Raw genomic sequence first — 25236 nt, forward strand, 5'->3', positions numbered from 1 at the left:
TGATGTTGATGTCTTCTAAATGAGCACTGGGGCGCTGCGTGGGGAAACATGTTAAAACTATATCTTGAATAGCCTTGGATGTTTCTTTCAATTGAACCGGCATCTTCTGCCAAGCATTGAGTAGGAAGTGTATCTTATTTCTCATGGTAAGCTCCCGGAGCAAAATGAGGTTGTTTGCTTCTTTGATTTTCCTGATTAATGTCAAGCTGTAATCATGTATTTCAACCCCTGACACGGTCTGAAAGTAGAGAAGAGCACGGTATGCAGCATCCTTCTCTGCATTTGCAATAGTGTTGCTGACTTTACCCGTGACGCAGAAGATGGTTTTCTGCCTGTCCAGTTCCTTGGGAGAGAAAGAGAAATGCACATATGCTTTGTAGTGGGTCATAGTTACCACGGAATGAGTGTATGCTGACTGGCTTAGATGTAAGTGCTGGAGGACCTCACGTAGGATCATATTTTCTGATAGATCAACCGTCTCCATTGCTAGAAACAGGAAAACAAATGTGCTTTAATAAGTGAGATATATGATTTGTTGGGTATTGTTGTGTGTATTTCTCATAGATCTAGGTGCAATAGGTGTTGAAGATGCAAAATAAAGTAGCATCGGTGGTTGTAGACAAGAAAGCTGAAAGGTGGAGTAGAGATCGCGTCCACACAATAGATCCAAAGGGGTGTTCGTAACTTGTTTAATTGTTGAAACGATAGGTTTAGTAGGGAATAGGAGGTGTGGAAGGAAATTATATGAGACCCTCTGTAGAAAGGTTTCTGTGAGATCCTGATTCACGCTGTTACTTCTCGATTCAACGGTCTGATTGAACACATGTGGGAGTAGTAGAGGACACATGTCACACGGAGGCAGAGTTCTATCTGTGAAAACCGGTCTCATATAATTTACTTCCAGGAGGTACCGTAGCCGACGAGAGACGCCACTTGCTGAAATGACGCCGCTCTTCACCTGGTGAAAGCGACTTTAGAGTGAAATTGGGGGGGGGGGGGGGATAATCTGTTGAGAGAAGCTATGATTGGAAGCATCTTTTTTTTGTGAGGAATGAAATAGTTTGGTTATAACCTGTGTATATACATGTGGCAATAGGTGCCATGGCGTCAGCCTTTGTAATCAGGGAAAAAACAAGATCGATGTTCTAAACGAGCAGTGTCGAATGAGGTCTGTTTAATAGAATGGAAGCAAAGTAGAAGAAACAAAAATAGGTAGATATACAGGAATAAGTAGTATATATTATAGAAGGATGTTGTAGACTGAAAGCAAAAACATAACATAGTAAGTAGGGACACAGATGCTAGGTATTACAGAGCGATAGTTCAAATAGAAATGGCAGGAAGTTAACAAAGCAGTTTCATGCTGCAAGTAGAGCACAATCCATACACTTAGTCCAGATTTGAAATATGCCAAGTGTGTTATTGCGACAGAGCGTATTCTATTACAGAAGCATCAGGCCGCATGGTGACGATCCTAATCGCTATGGTGATTATATACACAAAGGCTGAGCATCAACAGGTTCTAGCTCAGAGCCATCTTGACATCAAAACGAAGGTGCTGGCCATTAAGTTCGTATTCACAACCAAAATGCCAGCAGGTTAGATTTCTGGGCTGCATGCTCCTGCGCTAGTCATATTAAAACCAGAAAGAATACAACCACCACTTGATAAACTGCAAATAACAACAGAGGATGAGTAAAAAAGAAAATAAAGTAAAATAGGTGAGAGTAATAGGAGCAACAAAGACAGGGATAATCACATTAGTAAGGAAGTTGAAATCAAAACTACCTTATGGCAGTTTTTTCCCCTTGAGCAACCCAAGCAAGACTAGGCCATCATCAAGAGAATCACCATGCTTGTTTAAACCCTATAGGAAAACATAGGCAAGCAAGACACAAAACACAAGGATCAAATGAAATAAGGAAAAGAAATAACGTGTAACTAAGGGAATAAGGAAGAGAAAGAATGTATAATTAACCCCGTCAGTTGAATCTCCATCCATAAGTAATCGCTTGCATACATTTCTCCCTCTTTCACCATCACTTGGGTGTCCACTGTATCTACCAACATTATAAGAATCAGGAGCATTTGTTACACATGTATAACCATCTAAAGATCTAAAGCAGATAGGTAACCATGTTAGAAAATAGAGCATGTGCATTCAGCTTACAAAGGAGGCTACCTGGTCTTTAACGACATAAGGCTTGGAGAGTCTTTTGGTGGGGGAGTATCTTTCACATTCTACTCCCTCCGTTTCGCAATGTTTGTTCATAGCATCGGGAGTATCTGTCTCAAATTGTTTGTACATTGTAGTAACCAAGAATGCCTTATGGTCTATTTTACTGCTTTACCCTTGAGTGCATGCATGCATTTACTCCAACGCTGGTGAGTTACTTGCTCTCATGCTTGTATTGATTAGGGGTAACATGATCATCTCACTGTATTTTTCACTAGATTTCAGTATTTTTTGGTTCGTACGTAGTGGTGGACATGGACAAATATTGCGAAACGGAGAGAGTAACAGACAAGGAAGGCAAATGCAGTGAACGTCATGGAACATAAGGTAGCAAGCACCATAGTGAAAATTAGAGCATCAGTCATGTAGATACCTGAGGTAGAGCAGGGACTTCAACATGTTGGTCTTTGTGTAGTTCTATAGCAATTGACCTCCTAACTGTTGTAATGGTAGTTTGCCATGAGCAAGCGTAGCACTTGACCTCCTAACTGTTGGAATGGCAGTTTGGTAGTTGTAGGCACAATAGATGTGCTTAACCTCGTATGATCGTTGTGGCTTTTGAAAGCATTTGCTACTTACATTAACTGTAAACTGATACTTTTCGGATACCAACGAGGCTATTTCACTTGGAATACCATCAGCGTCGTGATAAGACCTCATCAGCACCTTGACATCTTTACAAACAAGGCGACGACCCACATCACCAAAAAGCACAAATTATGCTTCATTTGTGCCATTGGTCCCCATCAAGCATATCTTGGGTCTTTAATGAGGGTAAACCATCAACCAATGTGGGAACAAAACGGGTTATCTAATTCTAACAGGAGAATTCATAAGAGATACACATATGTGCAAGAAGAAATCATTACTTGAATTTAGAGCCTGTGCATTTGCAGTGTGGACATTTATATCCACTCCCATCAGGAAGTGCAATCTTACTGCAGCGGTTGCATGACGGGAAACACCAAGATAGGAATGGATCGACTCTTGAAATAGTAATGGTGCATCGGAAACCCTCAGGCTACAATTAGTAAGAGACTAATAAACCCTTTCACAGAATGGGTTGTATAACATAGCGTACGAACAATGGAAGACACAATTGCAAAGGATACTTAATTGGGAGGTCATATGGACTAATCTTAAATATGCCCTCTAAAGTTTTATGCTAGGGATCAACGTTCACATGTGGGAGAATAGTTGGTTGTTCATCTGCTGCAACGCATTGTATAGCCTGAAAACTGTCGTGCAGGCTATGGGAAAAAAATGAGGTAGTTAATCAATGACAGTCTTACCAAGTAAAAGAATAACAAAGAGGATGCAAAAAAGTATGAAATAAATGAGGTGAGAGGAGAAGAAGTAAATAATACCTAGCTAAAAAAGCGTGGACTTCAGGAACATCAGGATTAATGTACCACCAACAAGCAGTATTCCCACTCAGTGAATGCTCGCTTGTAAAAAATCACATATGCATTAGTAACTCTAAAAAAAAGGATACGACAATAGGTTGTGGAGTCAAAACCACATCCAGCTGTGTAGCACCACACCTTTGCAAGATTTCGTAAGTGTTCCAACAAAGATAGCAATGACTGGCTCTTCTTGCCCAACTGCATACAGCTTAGGAGCATCAAATTTGGAAGCTCTCTTACCCCAAAAGTAAAATTTCACCTCATAGTTGCTACAATCAAATAAAAAATGTTAGAAGTAAATACATAGAGAGCAATAACAAAGACCTCGTTAGCATTAGAAAAAAAAAAGGAAGGGTGGGACCAACAGCAATGTGCAAACTCTGTTGTACCTAATGTCTCTCAGTGTAATCGCTCTTCGAACCATAGGGCTACTCTGATTATGGAGCTGGATTGTGTCGCATCAGCCACCTGTGTGATCAAGCCAAAATATTCGTAACATAATTGTAAGCAGTCAGCAACACAGTAACATTACGATAGCTAATTACTGATGAAAAAGGGAGGGAACAAACAAATTTTCAGAGAGGTGCTCATTAACAAAAGACTTGGCCTCACCAACAAGTGCAGGCAAATCAGGGAATTTCGTCAGGTTGTATGTGTACATTGGGAAATCAGATTGAAAGTTATGCTTTTCTTCAACCAAGGTGTGGAAAGTGATCTCAATCATGAACTCTGAGTCAACAGGTCTGTAAGAAGCCTTAGACTTGAGAACCCTAAACCTCTTCAGCATGTACATCTTCCCTTCAGCAAACAAAGGTTTCTTATCCCTCACATTGTCTGATCTAATCTCAGCATACATAGCAATCCCCTAGAATAGATAAAGCTCACATAATAAGATAGTAAGCACACAACAAGGAATGCAAAGCAGAGCAGCGATTACTGATAGTAAAATAGGAAAGCTGCGTTTACCTCAGCATCTATCATGACAAGGTCAACATGCCGCACATCACCATCATCGGTACCTCCACGATAATCACACATCCTTGAGACCCTTGTACAAACAGCCCAGTGTCTACCCCGTGAGTGTATATCTTTGCGCATAGAGATCGACATCTGCTCTTACAGGTACAATAAAGAAACCAAAAAGGCACCATAGGACGATTGGCATCATGTGATCTCATAGACAAACCAAGGCAACTAAGAAGTCACAAAAACATAAGGAATAGAGCAAGCATAAAGCAAAAAATGAAGCAACAGATACATAAGACATTGCCGCCTGAATACCCAAAACTCAAATGGAGGGAAAAAAGACCTATACACATGAGGTGACATAACAGCATAACCAATAGGTATTTACAGGCCAAAAACAAATGTATATTTACCATAGGTGATGATAAATAGCTACCATATATATATATACTAAAAGTACATTATATAGTATAGAGGCTAAGGAAACAAACTATCACAAACATGAGAAAATTTCGGTATAGACTATACCTTTAGTCTTCGAGCTGGACGAACCATCTTCATTTTTAATTAGAATCACAAGGCCCTTCTTTGATCTCACCTGAGATACAGCCACATATAGTTGGCCATGGGTAAAAACAGGACTTTAGGTAAATACCAACATTATCTAGGGTCTGCTCTTGGCTCTTATTTATAGTCATAGCATAACACACTTTAACAGGGAATTGGCAGTGCTGTAAAGTAAATGTCATTTTATTTTGTGTGATGATAACACTATTCTAGGAATGTAAGCAACCTGGCCTACATTTTTCCATGTTATAATAATCACTCCGGTCACCAGATCAGCAAGATTAGTAATGATAGGGCATGTTATATTGCACAACCCTTCTGCCTGGTTAAGGTTACGTAACAACATGATAGGGACATTATTTTTTAGAACAAGGCTATGATGTGGAAAATTGTTTAACTTGATTGAGTTAAGAAACTCGACAGGATATACTAAATCTACATCCCCCACTGTATATGTTGATTTACATATGGTATCACAACTTAGATATTCTTTCTGACTATCTGGCACAAGTGACATGACATATGAGTTAACTTAATCCGCAATTTCATTTGTTGGGGCTAATATAGCACGTTTACAGAAATACGACACATTAGAAAAATTGGTTTTGAAATCTGGATAAACGGAAGAAACAATAGCGGCAATGTTGTCACCATCAGTATGGACTAAGAAATTGGAAGGTATATCTATCCATGTGGCTTCAGTATGAGCACCATGGTTGTGAGTAGGAAGTTTTCCCTCATCAAGATCAAGTGGGATTTGTTGAATCCAGCGATCTCAAATTGGACATCAGGGTCAAGATCAGAGGAGAACAATCTCATATTAGTCGTGAGTGTAAGGACCTTAATATAATGCCACAACGGAGAATTATTAATCGAAGCATTCACTATCTCAGACCTAGTGCCACCCTCTATAACAGGAAGGATCTATCTTAAATCGCCACCAAACACGACAACTTCACCACCAAATACAAGGCTCTTTGCCTCAGGGTCCTCCACAACCATGATGTCATGAAAAGTTCTATCCAAAGTCTTGAAGCATTTTCTATGAGTCATAAGGGCTTCATCCCAGGTCACCAATGATGTTTTGATGATCATGTCAACAAGTATGGTGCCGCTTTTAACATCACAAATAGTACTGGAGTCAATGGTAAGTGGTATTCTAAAACGAGAATGAGCAGTTGTCCCACTCGATAAAAGTAAAGCAACCACACCAGAGGATGCAACAGTGAGAACGATTTTTGCTTGTGCTCTTAAAGATGACACAATTGCATTCCATAGAGAATTTTTTCCAGTACCACCAGAACCCAAAACTTTTTAAAGTTCAAAAGTTCAAGTCTCTCATCAGAGACACAACTAACAATCTACGTAAAAATTCCTAACTGCTCAAGATTTAAACAGCTACATAATGATGCGGCCTCTGTTTCTAACTCAGCCAAATCATAGGACATTTCATCATCTATAAGCATATTCGTATAAACCGCTGAGCTTTTCTCACTCTTAGTAGGTAGATTGTAATCTTTTATATTTGCACCACGCCTACTAAGCAATAAATAGATATCATCAAGCACTATATCTATTAATTCATCTAAAGGAAGAACAGAATTCTGATTATGAACTGCCTCTTTCATCCGTTGTTGGATATCGTCTCCTAAGTAAAACCAGATTTGTTCAAAAAAAGAAATCACAAAATAGCAGTATAGTAACAAAAAGTTGTCTAAGCTGGCTTGAGAAACCCCACATGGCTGCCTCGTTGAAAGCAGTAAGCCATTCATTATCATCACCTAAAAGACCACGCACTGCACAAGCTTCCTTGAACATGTTATAAACTATTCCGTTATACGTCCTAACATCTTCATAGCTCTTCGCACCTTTGGCAATCATCAGCAGCATCCTTAGAAAATAACGCTCACCAGCACTTGGATGCACAAAATACAAGTGCCCTATTTCAAAGCCATGGACTCTTCCGTTCCATATTCTATTTGTGCCATCCCATGTAAATTTAGTGGGAAACTCACAGTAAGTGACGGTATTTCCTTGTGGTATCTCTGATTAGCAAGGAACCACTCGGTTATCATAGTTCGTTTAAGCCATTCACTTGCTGCTATGTTAGATAAGTTATTTGTTTCTCTGTAGGTGACATAATTTTCGTTAGGTAAATAAACAGGCAGTCTCTCTATAGGTGGAATATGTGCATGTATATCATAACCAAACACCCGCCAACATGCATCTTGCTCATAAATATATCGACAATCTAGATATTCTTTTACCTCATTGATAGCCTTTGTTGTGGTATCCAACGGTGCATCTTCACCATTTCGTATTTTTTCAAGGTAAACCTTTGCATAATTAGGGCTTTTCATGACATACTTGAACAGATATTTTAAAACATGAGTTTTGTTACATAATTCAACATTTATATGAGCCTGGAAATTTTTTAGAAGAGGCATATTATAAGGCACCACCCATTGGTTATCTAATTCAACTTCTCATTTTTTAACATATCTTCCATTTTAAGGATGTTTATACAAAGTAAATCCTTAGGCATTGATTCTTATTTCATCAGCAAATGATTTTGGATACCCCTCAGATCATACACCATTTTTCATGCAAGGGAAATTTGGGTTGTCTGCCCCACATGGTGTTGTAAAAGTGGCCCTATTAGGTTATGATTGTGATTTTGGTGATTAATGATAACATAGTCATGGGACTAACATGTTTGTCAAGAATATATGTTAGTAGGTCTCATGGATGCAATATATGAAGAAGCCACCGCAACCGGGACAAAGTTGGACTGAATTAGAGAAGTCCTAGGAAGATTTGTCTCACCGGATGGTCCAATGCTCTGGGTGTTGAACTCACCGGAGCATATTTGGCAAAGTGAGAGAGAGGCTTGAAGACCTCACCGAAAGATCTGGTCAGCCGGAGCAATTCTTCCAGAGAAGGGTGTTGTGCTGAAGAATGAAGGCTAAGCCTCACCGAATAGTCCGGTGATCAAAGCATGGAAGCACTGGAGTATTTCCGTCCAAAAGGCTGAATGGAACAACCCACCGGAAAGTACGGTGATCAGAGGAAGATACACACCGGAGTATTTCCACCAAAGAAGGTTGCTGCCATGGAAGATCGAAGATCAACAACCGGAAGGTCCAGTGATGAAGTAAGGCTACACCGGATAATAAACAATGCAAAGAGGCAGAACAAAGTTCAAGGCATCAGATAGTCTGGTGATAAAGTGATGTGCATCGGATGCTCTCATCGGAACAATTTCTCAGTTAGCTCGGATGGCTCAAGACAACTCACCGGATAGTTCGGTGATGGAGATAAAGTATACACAAGAGTGTCTGGTGTTCACAGAGGCTTGAGTGGGGTTCCAATGGCTAGTTTGTGAGAGTGTACTCATCAGATGATCTGGTGTTAGTACTATTGTTCTCACCGGATCATACAATGTTAATAACTTTTCTGAGTCATTGGGTTAACAACTAGTGTGCGGGTTTAAGGCTATAAATACCCCTCTACTCAGTCATTCGAAGTGGTGGCATGCTGCTGGAGTCTAGAGGAAGCTCATACACACTTGAGAAGACATACAAGCCACCAAAATACTTAATGTGATTATCCAAGGTGATTAAGCACAAGATTAGTGAGTGATTAGTTCTTATAGGCCTAAAAAGAGTGTTGCTAGGTGATTTCTGCTTCGAGAATGGATCAAGGAATGATCCAATATTATACCAAGTGATATGACAACACCTTGGAGTCTTGGTGACTTGCCGGCAAGCTTGTTGACCCTCTGACTTGGTTTGGAGCGACGACGAGAAGCGTGTACAAGGACGCGGAGATCCTTACCTTAGTGGCTCAAGCTCCGAAGTGATCATAGCAGCAAGAAACCGGAAGAGAGGCTAGTGGTGAGACTTTGCCTTGGTGGCTTGGTGGCTCATCTGAGTGGAGATGTCATTGTGACTTGGTAGCTCAAGAGCCGTGATCGGGTGCCGACCGGGAGCATATCCTTTGTGGAGCTCCAATATGGACTAAAGGTGACATTCATGCCATCGATACTATAGAATAAAAATCTCTTGTGTTAAGTTTGCTCTCTCTACCTCATTTACATTTCCGCATTTACATTCTTGCAATTTACCTTTTTAGATAGGTTGCAAGTGCTTTGATCGGTAGAGTAGACACACTAGATAAACCTAGAGCACATATAAAGAGAAATTGATATAAGTTTATCTTGTGTAGTTTTTAGAGCTGAATAGATTCTAAGTGTCCTAATTCACCCCCCCTCTTAGGACGTCACCGATCCCTTCACATGGGCCATGCATCATGTGCTCTGCAACCAGAGCATAACCAAGAGGATCAACCTCTGGATCTGGAATCTCAACAGTAATAAAGGAATCTATGAGGTCTGGTGTAAGCACTGATGTGTAAAGACGGAGCCACACGAGGACATGTGTATGTGGCAGACCACGCTTCTGGAACTCAACAATGTGCAGGACTAGTGAAGGAAAATAGAAACAATGACATATTAGGTAATGAAACAAGGGAAAAGCAATCGCACAGGAACCTAAGGGCGATAGATGAACACGTAAAACAAGGAGGCATAAATAAAAAAGCAAGGAAAGCAACACACCTGCGCTAATAGGTCCAAAGGCCACACCATTTTTGATATCTCCTAAAAGGGCCTCTAATTTCATATTGTACACTCTAACAACAAGATCAGACCTATATGTATACTTCTAACCAGGCTCAAGCCTAAGAGCTTCAACAATTTCAGGCCATTTTGGATTAGACGTGAAAGTCAAGAACATGTTTGTAGGGCCGTAGACTCTAGTTATCACGACTGCATCATGGAAATTCTGTAGCATGTATCGTTGCCACCAGTGTGACTCGTAGGGAGGTATGTACGTTTGTCAACAGTGTCACCATCTATACAACCATTGGCCAAAGTGTCCACTATCCCTTAGAAATGCTCTACTCTAATGTTTAGCTAATTGTTAATGATCCACTGTAACCTATTCTTCGTCAATACAAGTGTGGGCATCAACCTTGGCATGTGAAGAGAGCCTACCATAGCATAGGTACGGAGTGGTTTCTTCTATAGTTAAAACAATACCGGTAGTAATACTGCATCGTCATCTTGTTTCGAGCATTTGGTTTTGTCGGATCAGCACCAATATAAAGAACACCAACTTGGAAACAGCATTCACCATAAGGAAACAGAAGCGGATACTGAAGGGCCATAAGCGCAAGATGCAGCGCTAATATTTGATGAAGGTTATCATCAAAACAATGCACAACTATATCATGCTTGTAAGTTTCAACAGAAAAAATCACCAACAACCAACAAAGCTAGTTCAGCACACGTCAACAAATTGTACTGGATAGGATCACCTTCACAAGCACCAATAATCCTAATACCCATATTTTTCCCATGACATTCTCTCAATGATCCCTCGCCGTTCTAAATGTCTTAACCAAGGGATTATGGTCATCTAACATCTGCAACAAGCCCTCAGTTATATCTCTATCTAGGTCAGACTTTGATCTCTCAAATGAATCTAACGAATGGACTCTATTAGTTACTTCGTTGTCAGTATCATAAATATAGAGCTCGACAAACTGTGAAGGCTCACCGTTTGGCAACAACAAAGATCCAATACAATGATGGATCTGACCATTGATACGAAATACATATGGACCTCGACCTCTATTTATAGCATGATCTATTCTAGCACCCATTGAAGTAAAAGCAAACAAACAGTTGCATGAGGAATTTTTTTGCATCGAGCATTGCCATTGAATTTTATAAGATCTCGATGGAATGCCAGTGGCTGTTTAAACGAGGGTATCTGGACTTTGCCACCTCTACAGCACATGCTATATGCTGGCGTTGGGCCCCTAGCAAAAGTGGATCCTCGTATCCTTTCCAGATACTAGAACAATGCATGACAATACTCACGCTCAAAATCAGAAGAACCATAGTATGACCTTCCTCGATAAGATTCTGACAAGAAGAGGAATAGAGAGACAAATAGAATCAGGTGAAAACATACAGAATTAGTCATAGGGGAACACATGCAGATATCACTATCCATATACCTTTAAGGTAATCAGTGTACTTCTACGTGAAATTTGCATACATATTAGTAACAATGAAGCCCTCAGTTGGGCCTACAGGGTAGTGGAAAATCAAAGCTATCAAATAGCATTGAGGTATGGACCTAAGAACCACATAGCAACGATTGGACAGTCAAAGTACCTGGCAACTCATACCATATGTGCTTAAACAACCTGTGACGCCTATGACGATTCTCCGTGGCTATATCCGATGGCACACACGGCAAAAGGATCTCCCTTTTTTTTTAAAAGGAGCCCGAGTGTAATATCAACGCAAACATATAGCAAATGGGCACATAAACACAACACAATTGAATCAGGAAACATACTTGGCCTCTTATGTGAACCTCGAGTCATTATAACTATCAGTATTCTCTTGAGATTATAAGAAAATACCCAAGGGGAAAAACACAAGGGAATGGTAAAACGAACAAACAAAATAACAAAAGCATAGGCGAACCAGCAAATAACCATGGCATGGTATGTAATGGAACAAAAAGAACAAAAGAACACAATGCAACAAACATCATAACTTATGGTCCTGATCACTGAACAAAGGATAAATATTAGATGGTGAAGAAAAATATGAAATGGAGTAAAAAAAACAATGACAAGACATCTCACTAGAGCCACAAGGTAGTAGAAGAAAGCTCAATAAGGAAAAATTGCAAAAACTCATTTATGGCTACAGGAGACACACCTCACACATAGATCGATGGGGAAATAGTACTGACCCAACCAACAGCACCAGCGGCTATCTCAACAGCCGATTGTGCAACTCTCCTATAATACAGTAGCCCCTGGTAGCTATAATTGACCATAAGGAACCCATATAACATTTGTAGGAAACTAACAGCCTGAAATGCCACTTGCTCATAAGGGGCCATGAAAGTGATATGAGGACAACTCCAAAAGAAGACATGTCGAGTAGTGTCTGTATCAAAGGGGGGGCAATTCTATCTCTACACCGCCTATCACAGCCCCATCATTAGCGACCTCACACAAGTAAGAAACAGACACTGAGCGGCACTGAATGACCACAGCATGTAACAAAGAAATATAAGACGCACCCACCACAAACATCCTAAACTCAAATTAAAAACCTGCACCCAGATGTCAAAAAGCAATATGTAAAAAGAACAATGACCCCAAAAAAAGGACAAAGGGAAAAAAAAGGAAGGAATGGAAAAATAAACCGGGATGTGCAACAAGTGGTAGGTATAACGATACAATGAACAGGAACGTAGCAGGAAATGAACCAATAGGTGAAGGAGTACATATGAAGGCTCACCTTGATCATAACAGATTAAACCGCAATGAAAGTCCGACAAACCGACCAGAAAGCCGAGAGGTCTAGAAAATAGTAGGTAAAAGAACCGCATACAAAATAGCTGTGTACCTCAAGATCCCAATCCTAAAAAAGAAGCAACAACAAAAATTAGCACTCACAGAGAAAACTGAAATACAAATGCAGGTTCAAACATATAGGCAAACAAGACTAGATGACTCATAGCCAGGTGCAAGCAGGATAGTAAAAGGTGAGAAATCACTGGCAAGAAGCTAAGAAAACAACAAACAACCACGGGTAGCCTGCAAACCTCTATCAGAACTGCAAGAAACATCATTCCATAATCTCAATATCAATCTAAGCAACTAACAAATTAGAAAACACTAAGAAGGAGACTGCAATCTTTAAAACAACGCTGGCACACACCCAAAAGGCATATGTAATGACAGAACCATCAACAAAGCTCCATGCAAAAATAAAACATGGACCATAAACCCACGCATAGCAGATCGCATGCACCTGAACCTACTGTAAAATACACCAAACAATGAATGGAGCGAAACATACCAAACAATTTCTGCACCAAAACAGAACAAACCAGCACTTAACCAGGTGGTTAATGAATGAACATAATCTCCAACTCAAACTGGCAACAACAAATCAAACACGGATACATAACCAATTAAAACAAAGGGCCAAGCAATTAATCCTACTGGTAAACTAGAAGGTAGCAAAACAAGGTACTTGTTGTACACACCAGGGCATCAAAACACGAAGGCAAGCACAACAAGGTACCTGTAGAAAAGTAGGCTCCTACTAAGATTGAATCAGTAAGCAGATAAGAAACAAGGGACTGCTAACTTAATAATGGAACGTTTAGCAATAGGAGGAACAACATGTACCTTGCGGATGGACCAGGGGCTGCAATGGAATCTAACGGCCAGGCACACTGTACGCCTCCTTCCATCTTAATAGGAGGGCACAACAACAAAAAACCATAGTCAGGAAACAACGCCAAAATGATAGCGAAAACAAAAAAAATGTGTAGGAAGCCCTAACCTCAACCCATACCCTCCATGGTTACTCCAGATGGAAAAACACACGAGCAAGCACCAAGAGCGCAACTCCGCAAAGAAAGGTAGCAACAAGATCTGAGGCGATGATCTTTGGAGCTGAGACCAACCAAAGAAAAGGAAGGCAAATCACACGCCAAACCATACATAGGGTGAACCCACGAAAGGAACAAAAATGAACTATACATAGAGTGAACCCAGGAAAGGGATTGAAAAGGAACCAAAACAAGTGATGGAATCAACCCTAGGCTCAATCATAGGGGGGAAACAACAAAGGGTGACCAAAAACAGACCAACATCACAACCAAGAACCAACAACAAAGAAAGAAGCATAGAGGAAAGCAAGAACACGAAGAGGAACATCTCAAAATAAAAGGGGAAAACCAAGAAAATGAATCTCCATCTGACAGACAATCGACGCGACCAGTGCCCAAAGGAAAGGCAGACCAACAAAATCACCACCCAAATGAACGAGAACTTGGAACAACCCTATCAGGAAAAAGCACATCCAACATAGATCCGACCCTAACCTAGAAACTGAATCCAATGGACCCAAGAAACAATCAAGGTCCATAGAGAACTGAGGAAATCAAGCCCCATCCAGTGAACAATCGATCCGATCAGCACCCAAAGGATGGACAAACCGACGATGCCCACACCCAAATGAATGAGAACCCGAAACAAACCCATCAGGAAAAAGCACACCCATCATAGATCCGACCGTAACCTAGAAACTTAATCCAGTTGACCCAAGAAACAGGCAAAGCCCGTTGCAAAGCACAAAGATGAAAGGAAACACAAGGACGACCAGCGGAAGAACTCGGGCAGGGAAACCACAGAAGGCAAGACCACACAGGAGAACATTTGGAAATAAAGGGGGGAAACCCGACAAAATCAAATCCCCATCCTACGAACAATCGATCCGACCAGGACCCAAAGGAAGGGCACGCCAACGAAATCCAGACCCAAACGAACGAGAACCCGAAACAACCCCATCATGGAAAAGCACATCCAACATAGATCCAACAGTGACCTAGGAACTAAATCATCCAATGGACCCAAGGAACATGTAAGATATGTAGCGAAGGACGAGGGTGGAAGGAAAAGCAAGGACGGCCAGCGCAAGAACTCACCCAGGAAAACCACGAGCTGGTGTGGGAAGAAAGAGACGAACAGGGGAAACAAAACCGACAATCAGAGTCTCTGATACGAACGCACCAACCACTAAAGGCACGACCGCCCAACCGCAAGGGACCACCTGGCGCTCACCAGGGAAACATGAACCACCCGACGTCGCACATCCCACACCGATCTCACATGGGGAAAAATCGAGGACGGCCACCTAACCATGCGGGAGAGGCAAGCAAAGCCGAACGATGCAGCGATCGGATGGCAAAGGAAAACTAGTGACGTGGACAGCCTGGCCGTGCAAGAAGTTCACCGTGAATAGAGTGTTAGATGGATTGTGATGTCTTTTAAGGGCCACTAATTCTTTGTTTGTTAGATAAATCAACCTTGGGCATGACACGGAACCACCAAAATAGTAGAGACGTGAGGGTAAGAGTACATCCACCAGCGTTCAAATTATGATACCTACGATTTACACATATTTATGCTTTTTAGTGATTTTATTTGTAGACGTGTGATAGCAAAGTGGATGTGCATACATGGCAGTTGTAAGCGTGTCATAGTTGTGCACATGCATTATCCTTCTAATCGAAAAAAAAAACAGATTGACTAGTGGTCTTTGGACTGAAAGGGCACATATAGTTGGTAAGACGAACGTGCGAACATGGTTTTACTTTAAACAATTCATTCAGAGTCAATTCTCAAATCAAACCCACTTACTATGTTATATTGAGCTCTTACAAATCCTAACGAGAACGAGGCAACTTCATATAAGCTTGCTCTACCGATTATGCTCTCGTGATTATGCTGTCAAATTTATCTCGTCTTAAACCCTTTGCGGTTAAATGATGAGCAACTTAAATGTTACTTCCTCTGTTCTAAAATATAAGACAAGTAGTATTTCTGTGCCACATATTTTTATATAGTTTAGCAAATATACAACTCAAATCTCCCACAAACACCTCAAGAAGTGATACATATTTCTCATTGCACAATTAATTTTACCTCCCTCGGCCAATCCTCCATGAATTAGTTTTACCTCCCTCACCTAATCCTCCATGACAAACCAGTCACGGTCAGTGATGACCGGGTCGGTCGGTTGGCTGCCAGCCGGTGCACCCGCACCGAAGCCAACCCAACCGGACGCGAAAATCTGCCGTGGAAGAGAGGGCAACGACGCGACCCGGCGGACAGCCAATAAGACGCCACCACCCTCCCCTCTGGCCCGTATTTACCACCCCTACCACCAGCAGCTGCCGAGCCGACGCGATCCGTTTCACGCGGCAGCTGCTCGCAGCTTGCCTCGCCTCGCCTCATCGCCATGGCCGGCGGCGACCGCAGGGGGGAGACGACGGTGGAGGCCGCGAAGGAGAGGGTGGCGGCAGCGGTGGAGGCGGTGGCATCGGGCGGCTGGGAGTTCCGGAACGCGTACCGGCGCCAGCTGCTGGCGCTGTCCCGCCGGATTCGGCTCCTTGGGCCCTTCGCCGAGGAGCTCCGGGAGGCGCGTCGGGCGCCCGTGGATGAGGGGAAGGAGGAGCGGACGCTGGCGCCGCTCGCCGAAGCGCTGGAGAAGGCGCTCGAGCTGCTCCGATTCGGTCGCGAGGGGAGCAGGATCTTCTTGGTATGTGCTTTGCTTAGTACTGGAGCGGTTCTTGGTTTTTGTTAGATTCGTAATGCTTGGATGCCTTTGTGAGCAGAGATGGACTTATTATGATTTGCTAGTATTATTTTGTGTTGGATAAAAAGTGCAGCCTTAAGCTATACTCACTTTGTACGAAACGTGTAAATTTAGATACTTGAGTCAAAATTGCGGTTTTGAGCTACCTGCCCTCTGTATTCTTGGTTAAATTAGCAGCAGCATCCGTTGTGCTACCTAGTGTATAATTTGACTTGTTTGTTATTTGTAATTTGTAAAAAGAACTGCTGAGGTTGTAGTTTTAGCTGCCTTCTCTGTTAGTATCAAAGCTGTTTGTGCTCTTAGATTGGGCCGGTGTTTCGACTATGTAGCTTCCTGTGCGTGATGATGTGTTATACAATGTATTCAGGTAGGTAAGTTTGTAACTTTTTTCATTGCATTTTGGGGACATATTATTGTCATTAAATTGGGGATCATTTCGTTGAGCAATATGATCATTCCTTTGCTCTTGTCGTGTAATTTGGTAGGCTTACCAGATAGTGTTCATATTATCAGTTTAGACTTCTGGTCAAAGCTGTGATCTTTTGTTCGTGGGCAATTTGTATTGTCTTGCTTTGGTCAGTTCACTAAGAATTTGGGATTAAGAGTCAAACTTGTCACCTTGAGATGTTTCAGCCTTTGTTAGCATGTTCCACAAAAGATTGTAGCTTTCTCATTTCTGTGACATAAATGCTTGTACTGATTCTTCCCTTATTTCTGGTCAAATTTGGTTGTTAGTTTGCTTGTTGAAATGTTGACTGTCCATGTCTTAAATCCTTCATTACATCTGTGCCATTATTAGTTTCTTTCACCTATGAATGTTGCTAGTCCATGAAAAATTAAATGTTTCGCGGATCCAAAACTCGCGTTTGAATTGTGTATAACTTGAATATATCATTTGCGGGCGTGCCAATATACACACAATATACAAAAGAATAGTAGAGCAATGTAATAGAAATACTGAACTTTATTCATTCATTATCGAACTTATAAAGTACAAGTTTCATTGATTACAACACTTTGCTCTATACTCATACGCACACGCTATCCGACTAGATCTTCTGATCCGGCGACTGCTTTGTCCTAATTCCTGTGGCCTCGTGAAGCCTCTGGTTAATTACGTCCGTCTCTCGGGCAACCTCCGATTAAGCTACGCTAATAGTCGTCAGATTCAGGTCATCTCCGAGTCTGCAAGACTGTCGTCAGATTCAGGTCATCACAGCAGGGACCCACTGGCAAGGGCAACGGCGGCCATGGTGCTCCGGCTTGTATTCTCCCCTCTCTAGATCTCTCTTCTCCCCCCCCCCCCCCCCCTCTGTAGCTCGGTGGTGAAAAGGGCACCACTGGCCGGGAAAAGAGAGGGAGAGGGGCCGGGCTGGCCAAAAGGAATTGGGCCCGCCTATTCTCTTTTTTTTCTCTCTCTTTTCCTTTTCTTCTTTTTTTCTATGTATATATGTATATACGCTGGTGCAAATATACGACAAAATGACATCGTACACTAAGGATCTTGTTTAACTGGGACTTTTTGTTGGGCAATATTACATTTCTTTACTTAAGTATAGTGTAGGATTTTACCTGTGATTTTTTGGGCTTGAGAAATTTCATGGTTTCAGTTAATTCTTCTCTCTGCAAATTTTACTTCTTGAATCCACAAGGGTTGACAAGTAGCCAACCCTGAAGGCTCAGGAAGGCATGGTACTGTTCACATGCACTGAATATCCCTCTCTCTCTAGTGCTGCGCTTCTTCCTCCATCCACTGCTGCCATAGCCGCTGCCCCCAGCGCCACCGCCGGCCACATGGCCGCCAGCCACTTCCTCTTCCCTCCCCCAATAATCCAAGCCCGCAACATTTGTATTGTTAATCCTGTGTTATGTTAAAGTTGCAATCTTTACCTGTTCGTTTGTATCATAATTTTAACCTCTTGGAGCATTCTGTAGCCAATTTTGGGTTTTAAGCATGACGCGTGTATAGTCTAGCAACTGTTTAAACGCCTGAACTCTGAAGAGGCATTTCTACTTTTTGGTCATGGCGCATAGTAAATGTCTTGGTTTTTTCTGCTCACTGCTAGCTGAGCACATTGACCAAAGTCCCAAAATTTCCTTCTAAGCTCAATAGCTAGCATGGAACTTTTGTACAGAAATACACAAAATAATTAGTTATTCAAGATCTCTTGGTTCTGATTGCCCAAACAACATTAGTTCAGTAGTTGTTCTCTCATAAGATCAAAAACTAAAAACAGTACCTTAAGCACGAAGTACCTCGAGTGGATGCTGCTCGTCAACCAGGGGGCAAGACTAGGGGACCACCTCTGTTGCTATGAGTCTAAATGGTTTGACTGATGGAGCATGGGAATTTGTTTTCCGTTGTTGACTATTGATTTGCAACACAGTTTCTTCTGCACAAGTATTGTCATATTGGTTTTCCTTATTAAGATTTGTCCCAAAATGTTTTCTTTTAGTTTGAACTTGACGATTGTTGGGTTGCATGGTGTAAAATATGGATTAGTTTACTGACTACGGGCTGCACCATTTCTTTTATATTCTATTTTGTTTTAACAAATATTAAAAGCACGGTGAGAAGATAGACAAAGTATAGTTTATTTATTCTATCTGCTCATTGAACCACAAATTTATTGAATCATTTATCTTACAACTTGAAACATTTATTTACAGTGCCTAGTGATGTTCTTGTCATTTTGTTGTCAATATCTATTTTCATGTTGACCTTGAAATAACCTGTGACATATAGTTCATCTTCTCGAGAGCATGCTTTTGAGAACACTACCAACTCTTCTGTTCTCACCTTCCAAATTCCAACCAGTTACTTAGTTAAATTTCCTTTCTGTTTTCTTTTGGTGTGTGCTTTGCAGGTCTTTGAGAGGGATAATGTAATGAAGAAGTTTCAAGAAGTAATTGCTCAGCTGGAGCAAGCTTTGTGTGATTTTCCATACGATAAATTGGATATATCAGATGAAGTTAGAGAGCAGGTAACATTAATAGCACAACTGAAAAGAATCAATTGCTATTGTTGTTATTGTTAAGCACTTAAATCCAGGAGATACTTAACAAAATCACTCTCCAGGTTGAGTTAGTACATGCACAGCTCAAAAGAGCAAAGGAACGGGTTGATATGCCTGATGATGAGTTCTACAATGACCTGTTGTCTCTATATAACAAGAGCTACAACCCAAGTGCTGAACCGGCTATCCTTGAAAGATTGTCAGAGAAGTTACACCTGATGACCATAACCGATCTCACACAAGAATCTCTTGCTTTGCATGAGATGGTGGCATCTGGCGGTGGTCAGGACCCAGGAGAACACATTGAGAAAATGTCAATGCTACTGAAGAAGATCAAGGATTTCGTGCAAACTCAGAACCCTGAGATGGGCCCACCAATAGCTTCTAAGCTAATGGATTCCAACGGGGATCCAAGACCTGTAACCATTCCTGATGAGTTTCGGTGTCCAATTTCTCTTGAGCTGATGAAAGATCCTGTTATTGTTGCTACTGGCCAGGTGGCTATATCTAATTCAATTCTTTCATACTCAAAGTACAATGCAACTTTAATACATATCCTGATATGTGTTTTGTTTATCAATTTGCAGACCTATGAGCGGGCATGCATCGAGAAATGGCTAGCTTCTGGGCATCACACTTGCCCAACTACACAACAGAGGATGGCAAACACGACATTGACACCAAACTACGTTCTTAGAAGTCTTATCGCCCAGTGGTGTGAAGCCAACAGGATTGAGCCACCCAAGCGCTTGGCGCAGACTAACAAGCCTATGTCCGCATGCTCTTCGAGCGAACGTGCTAACATCGATGCTCTTCTGTCCAAGTTATGCTCCCCAGATCCTGAGGAGCAGAGGTCAGCTGCTGCAGAGCTTCGCCTCCTAGCAAAGCGGAATGCAAACAACCGGATCTGCATTGCTGAGGCTGGTGCCATTCCCTTACTATTGAGTCTACTGTCGTCATCTGACCTGCGGACTCAAGAACATGCTGTTACTGCACTTCTGAACCTCTCCATACATGAGGATAATAAGGCAAGCATCATATCCTGTGGTGCTGTGCCGAGCATAGTTCATGTTCTGAAGAATGGCAGCATGGAGGCACGGGAGAATGCTGCAGCCACGCTTTTTAGTCTCTCAGTGATCGATGAATACAAAGTAACAATTGGGGGAACAGGGGCTATCCCTGCCCTTGTAGTTTTGTTAAGTGAGGGCAGCCAGCGGGGGAAGAAGGACGCAGCAGCTGCTCTATTCAACTTGTGCATTTACCAAGGGAACAAGGGTCGTGCGATACGAGCTGGTCTTGTGCCGCTCATCATGGGGCTGGTGACAAACCCCACGGGAGCTCTCATGGACGAGGCTATGGCAATACTCTCAATACTGTCCAGCCACCCTGAGGGGAAGGCAGCGATTGGGGCAGCAGAGCCTGTCCCTGTGCTTGTGGAGATGATTGGAAGTGGGTCACCGAGAAATAGAGAGAATTCTGCAGCTGTGATGTTGCATCTTTGCAGTGGTGAGCAACAGCTTAAGCATTTGACTCGTGCACAGGAGTGCGGGATCATGGTCCCTCTGCGGGAGCTGGCGCTGAATGGCACAGAAAGAGGAAAGAGGAAGGCAGTGCAGCTGCTCGAGCGAATGAGCAGATTCTTGGTTCAGCAACAAGAGGAAAAGGAAGCCCAGCTGCAGGCATCGGCACAGGCCCTCCCTCAGGCCCCTGAACCAGTCCAAGAGACTGATATCCCTGAACAATTGGACAGTCCTGCACCTCAATATCCTACGGTTGCATGATGATGATATGTCATCACCGCAATACCACCGAAAGGTTGAACGAGTAGTATCTGAGTCACTTTGCTTCCGGATCCGTGATTCGTGCTGACTGAGAGTTTTTACAAGGTTCTACTATCAACATGGCCGAACCCTGTCTATGTTTTCAACATAGCTGGCCCTAAGCCCAGGTAAAGGAGGAGGTTTGTGATAGGCTAGGCTTGGCGAGCCAATGTAAAAACCCGGCCACTATTATGGAGATGATAGCCTACCCCAACATGGTTGGAATTAAAAGGCTTTGTTGTTGTTGTTGTTCTACTATCGGGTTCGCAATTCAAATCAGTGACGATCCATCTGCCTCTTCCATGCATGTATGCTGAAGCTCCGGTCACTCTGTCTGTTTCTGGATATGTAAAGTAGCCCAGAACGTTGAGATGTGTACAGTCTACTAAATATGCAGCTCCAAATGTCATGTAGCCACATAATCCAAGGTTTTTCTGTGATAATTTATATAAAAGAGAAGTTCTAGTGGCGGATTGAATCAGTAAATATTGTTGCTTACAACTGCATGTTGCTGCTAGTTTCAGAATTTATATAATGGCCCATATGCATTTGTGATTCCAACACTGGCAGTATATGGTATTATACCCTACTTGAAATGCGGGAAATTTTCTCATCCACGTGGAAGTTGAATAGTTTTATGTCAAATTCATGTGAAATATTTGTGTTTCAAACAGATTCTTGCAAACATCTCCGATGACGTTTCCAAGAGAAGCACACATACATCGAGGACTACGAGACTAGGAGAGTCCATGCTCCGTAGGGTCAAAAGTCCTGCTAGCACCTAGATTTCTACATGCCACATTCTGAATTTCTTATTTTTTTCAGGTATAAAAGAGTGTTATTACTCATGAACAGGGTTACAATACGCAGCGATTACCGCTGTGATACAATCTGGAGAGTGAAGTAATAGAACCTCTATACCACAACTCGTCCTTGCAAAACTTGCTAACAAATCTCCACATCTATAGATCTGCCTTCTTAACTCCTTGATGAAATAACATGCGCTCGATTTGTCCATATACGTATCTTTGAGCGCTTGCAACAACACCTGGCAGTCCAACATATCTGAATTTCTGACACAATCAAACACGCTCGCAAAGGCGTCGAGCATAGGCTGTCACATGACAACTTCTGAACGGATACAAAACTTGAAGCTGAAGCTTTACAAGACCGGACCAGATCACCTATTTCAGATTCAGAGATCGAGCTCATGAAAAGAGAAGAAGGGAGAAAAAAAAGGAATTGTTTGGTTGCACCTTTTGTTTTTGTCGCAAGCAGGCATCTCCCTGTCTGACAACCGCAGTCATCGGCCGGTATGCATCGGAGTTCGTGCTCCCTGCAACAGCCCTGCCATAGGCTTCTATTTGGTCTCGGTGTACTGTTGCCTTCTTTTTTGACTGGTTTATTGTGTATTTTATGGGGAAAGGGAGATTGGGGAGCAACATGAGGCTAAGGAGATTAATTGGTAATGGTAGATCACTAGATCTTACAATTATTTTAGAGTTACAGAAACGTCTAAAACTAGCACGGTTTGTTGTCATGTTAAAACTGGCCGGTAACTAGCTAAGCTACGGTTTGAATTCCTCACCTAGTCCTAAACAGGGTTCACAAACTCGTCGGTAACCGCTTGGTTATCGTCGTTACCGGCCGATTCGGTCAACACCATATTCATAAATCGATCGTTTTTTCGGTTAAATTTAATTCAAAATTCAAAGAATTTGAAAATTTAACGAAATTTGATCGATTTCTACTGAATTACTGTGCTGTTACTGTAATTTTCGTATGAAATTCACGCGGAACTCCTCGCGAAACATTCACTAGCTGCACTCCGGGGTCTAAAATGAAGTGTGCAGTAGGGTTTCCCATGCTTTGATCAGAGTGAATCTTGGTGATACAAACCTAGCTACCAGCAACCCAAGTACCCAAGGCAGTAAACTCCAAAGCATGTGCACCTGAGTTAGCAAACTTCCAGCCTTCAGCTTTTGTCAGCACATTGTCTCTTCCAACATATCTGCTGTTGATGCTCTAAGGAAAGAAGAAAACAATGCAGGAGCAGATGCCATCATCGTGTGTGATCTGTGTGAGGTGGATAGGGTGTGGGCCCGGAGGGCAGGGGCTGGCCTCTTTCTCTTTCTTTGATGTGATATTTTGCATAGGCTGGAGGCTGTGCTGCTTTATTCCCTAGAGGAGGACCGCAGGAGAAGAGAGGAGAGGGAGAATATGTGGTAGACTGCATTGGAGTTGGCAAAAGCAGATCTCTAAAAGAGCCCCATATTCCCTCTGATGATGACTGCAGCAGCATCATTCACCACACATTACATTAAGCTCAGTTAACCCAATCATTTCTGGTGAATCCTATGCCTTCAAATTTGTCACATTTCTGGTCGGTGAATGTTGCCACAACCACTAATGGAAACAATTATGTATATCAGCGTACGTGTCTGTTATAAACATGATTTGGAAAACGCACATAATAGAGCCACACATCTCATACCAGCTCAAAGCTGATTTCAAGCAATGGTGTTTATGTTGTATAAAAATATGCTTTTGCATCACTTTCCATGTACCAAACATGGCTCACATGAGCAAGTGAAGTGATCATTCTGTTAAGACATCTCTGCCTGTCTACACCTTTACAATATATATACCAATTAAGCCAGGTCTAGTCCAATACACATCTATCGGTCAGTGACTAGCTACCTGATTGGTGTGAGCTAGCAGATGGATCGATCGACGCCATAATCATTTGAAACGATCGGAAAGAAATTATATTCATCACCGATCACCTCATCGAGTGCCCGGAATTTCATGTCACCTCCTCGGCCATTGCAATTTCAAGTGTTTTCAGTCCATGTCCTTCAATCCTATTTTATCTTAAAAAACGTCTCTATGTATATGCATCTAAAAGTTATATGTATTGTATTTTCAAGGACGTCTTCTTTTGAAGTTTTGATCAGTTCTTCGCCTGCAGCAAGCACTGACATTGACTGCTTAGACTTGCTTGTTTACAGTTATCTTTTTTTACATTCTAGAGGCTGCATTGTGAAAATTATATACGATATCTAGATCTGATCAAATGGACGTACACATATATTAACATATCATCGTGAATGTACCACCATTATCTGAAGAGCGAGACATGCAAATCTTGGAAGCACATTCCCCACATAAAAGTCTCTCTCTCTCTCTCTCTCTCTCTCTCTCTCTATAGCTAATTTGTGTAGATGCATCTCTGATCTCTGATCTCTGATGAATTGTTTAATCTGATCGGATTAAGATCATAGTCATCATCATCGCCAACATCAAGATAAAGGATCGCAGGGGACATATATAACTACGCAGCGAAGATCACGAGGAACAGGAGAGGCATCATAGTTTATTATTGGGATCTTAGGAATAAATATTAGCTGCTAATTATGTGATCGATCGAGTGCTTTCACTATTTGCAGTTGGGACAGATTGTGCACGCAGCGGCAACTCTCGGAATACCGTAACATAACCAGATAATTGGAGTTCGTTACTACTACTTGTATATTTATACTAGCTAGAGAATCTAGAATGCTGATAAGACTAAATATTCACACATAAGAATCATCTTGCAGGATTCATGCACGGAAATCGATGAGTTTGGTGACCAAAGATTTGTTTGGTTTGCTAGCTATTGTCTGGTGAAATAAGTATTGTAGCTGCGTTGCATCATAATCTTAATAAACCATATCGAGTACAATCGAGAAACTTCGTTATCATATAAAGACTTACCCACGTTTAGCTTGACAAGACCTGGCACGAAGAAAATGTCTTCAACCTAACACACTGATCAATTGTAGACTTGCTATTGTCCTCTCTCAATGATGGAACAACGAATTATTTTTTCAAAAAAAACTACAACAAGATTTCCCGAAATCTCCCGTCTTAACCGCCAAGATGTCACATTTTAAAATTTTAACACAAG

General features: G+C 41.8%; 1 protein-coding gene and 1 long non-coding RNA gene across 6 annotated transcripts; one reads left to right on the forward strand and one right to left on the reverse strand.

Annotated features, from left to right (window-relative positions):
- Positions 1 to 1399: 1399 nt before the first annotated feature.
- LOC133904287 (uncharacterized) lies at positions 1400 to 14818 on the reverse strand. 5 transcript variants are annotated; one of them, XR_009907454.1, is made up of 12 exons: positions 14775 to 14818; positions 13628 to 13740; positions 13471 to 13535; positions 12572 to 12694; positions 4609 to 4690; positions 4255 to 4507; positions 4032 to 4110; positions 3604 to 3911; positions 2610 to 3486; positions 1979 to 2060; positions 1789 to 1867; positions 1400 to 1672 (listed from the first exon to the last, which is right to left on the reverse strand). It is a non-coding gene; the product is annotated as an uncharacterized LOC133904287 (long non-coding RNA). The 5 variants fall into 5 exon arrangements; XR_009907455.1 differs by lacking the exon at positions 14775 to 14818 and adding an exon at positions 5137 to 5206 and having other exon boundaries at positions 4609 to 4752; positions 13628 to 14762; XR_009907453.1 differs by lacking the exon at positions 14775 to 14818 and having other exon boundaries at positions 3604 to 3684; positions 3781 to 3911; positions 13628 to 14759.
- A 1174-nt stretch (positions 14819 to 15992) lies between these two features.
- Positions 15993 to 21770, forward strand: LOC133904423 (protein spotted leaf 11-like). Its single transcript, XM_062345928.1, has 4 exons — positions 15993 to 16390; positions 19315 to 19431; positions 19527 to 19961; positions 20052 to 21770. The coding sequence occupies exons 1-4, from the start codon at positions 16091 to 16093 to the stop codon at positions 21243 to 21245; spliced, it is 2046 nt and encodes a 681-aa protein (XP_062201912.1). The 5' UTR covers positions 15993 to 16090; the 3' UTR covers positions 21246 to 21770.
- The last annotated feature ends 3466 nt before the right edge of the window (positions 21771 to 25236 follow it).

Source organism: Phragmites australis, chromosome 22 (assembly GCF_958298935.1).
Source record: "Phragmites australis chromosome 22, lpPhrAust1.1, whole genome shotgun sequence".
Lineage (NCBI taxonomy): Eukaryota > Viridiplantae > Streptophyta > Magnoliopsida > Poales > Poaceae > Phragmites > Phragmites australis.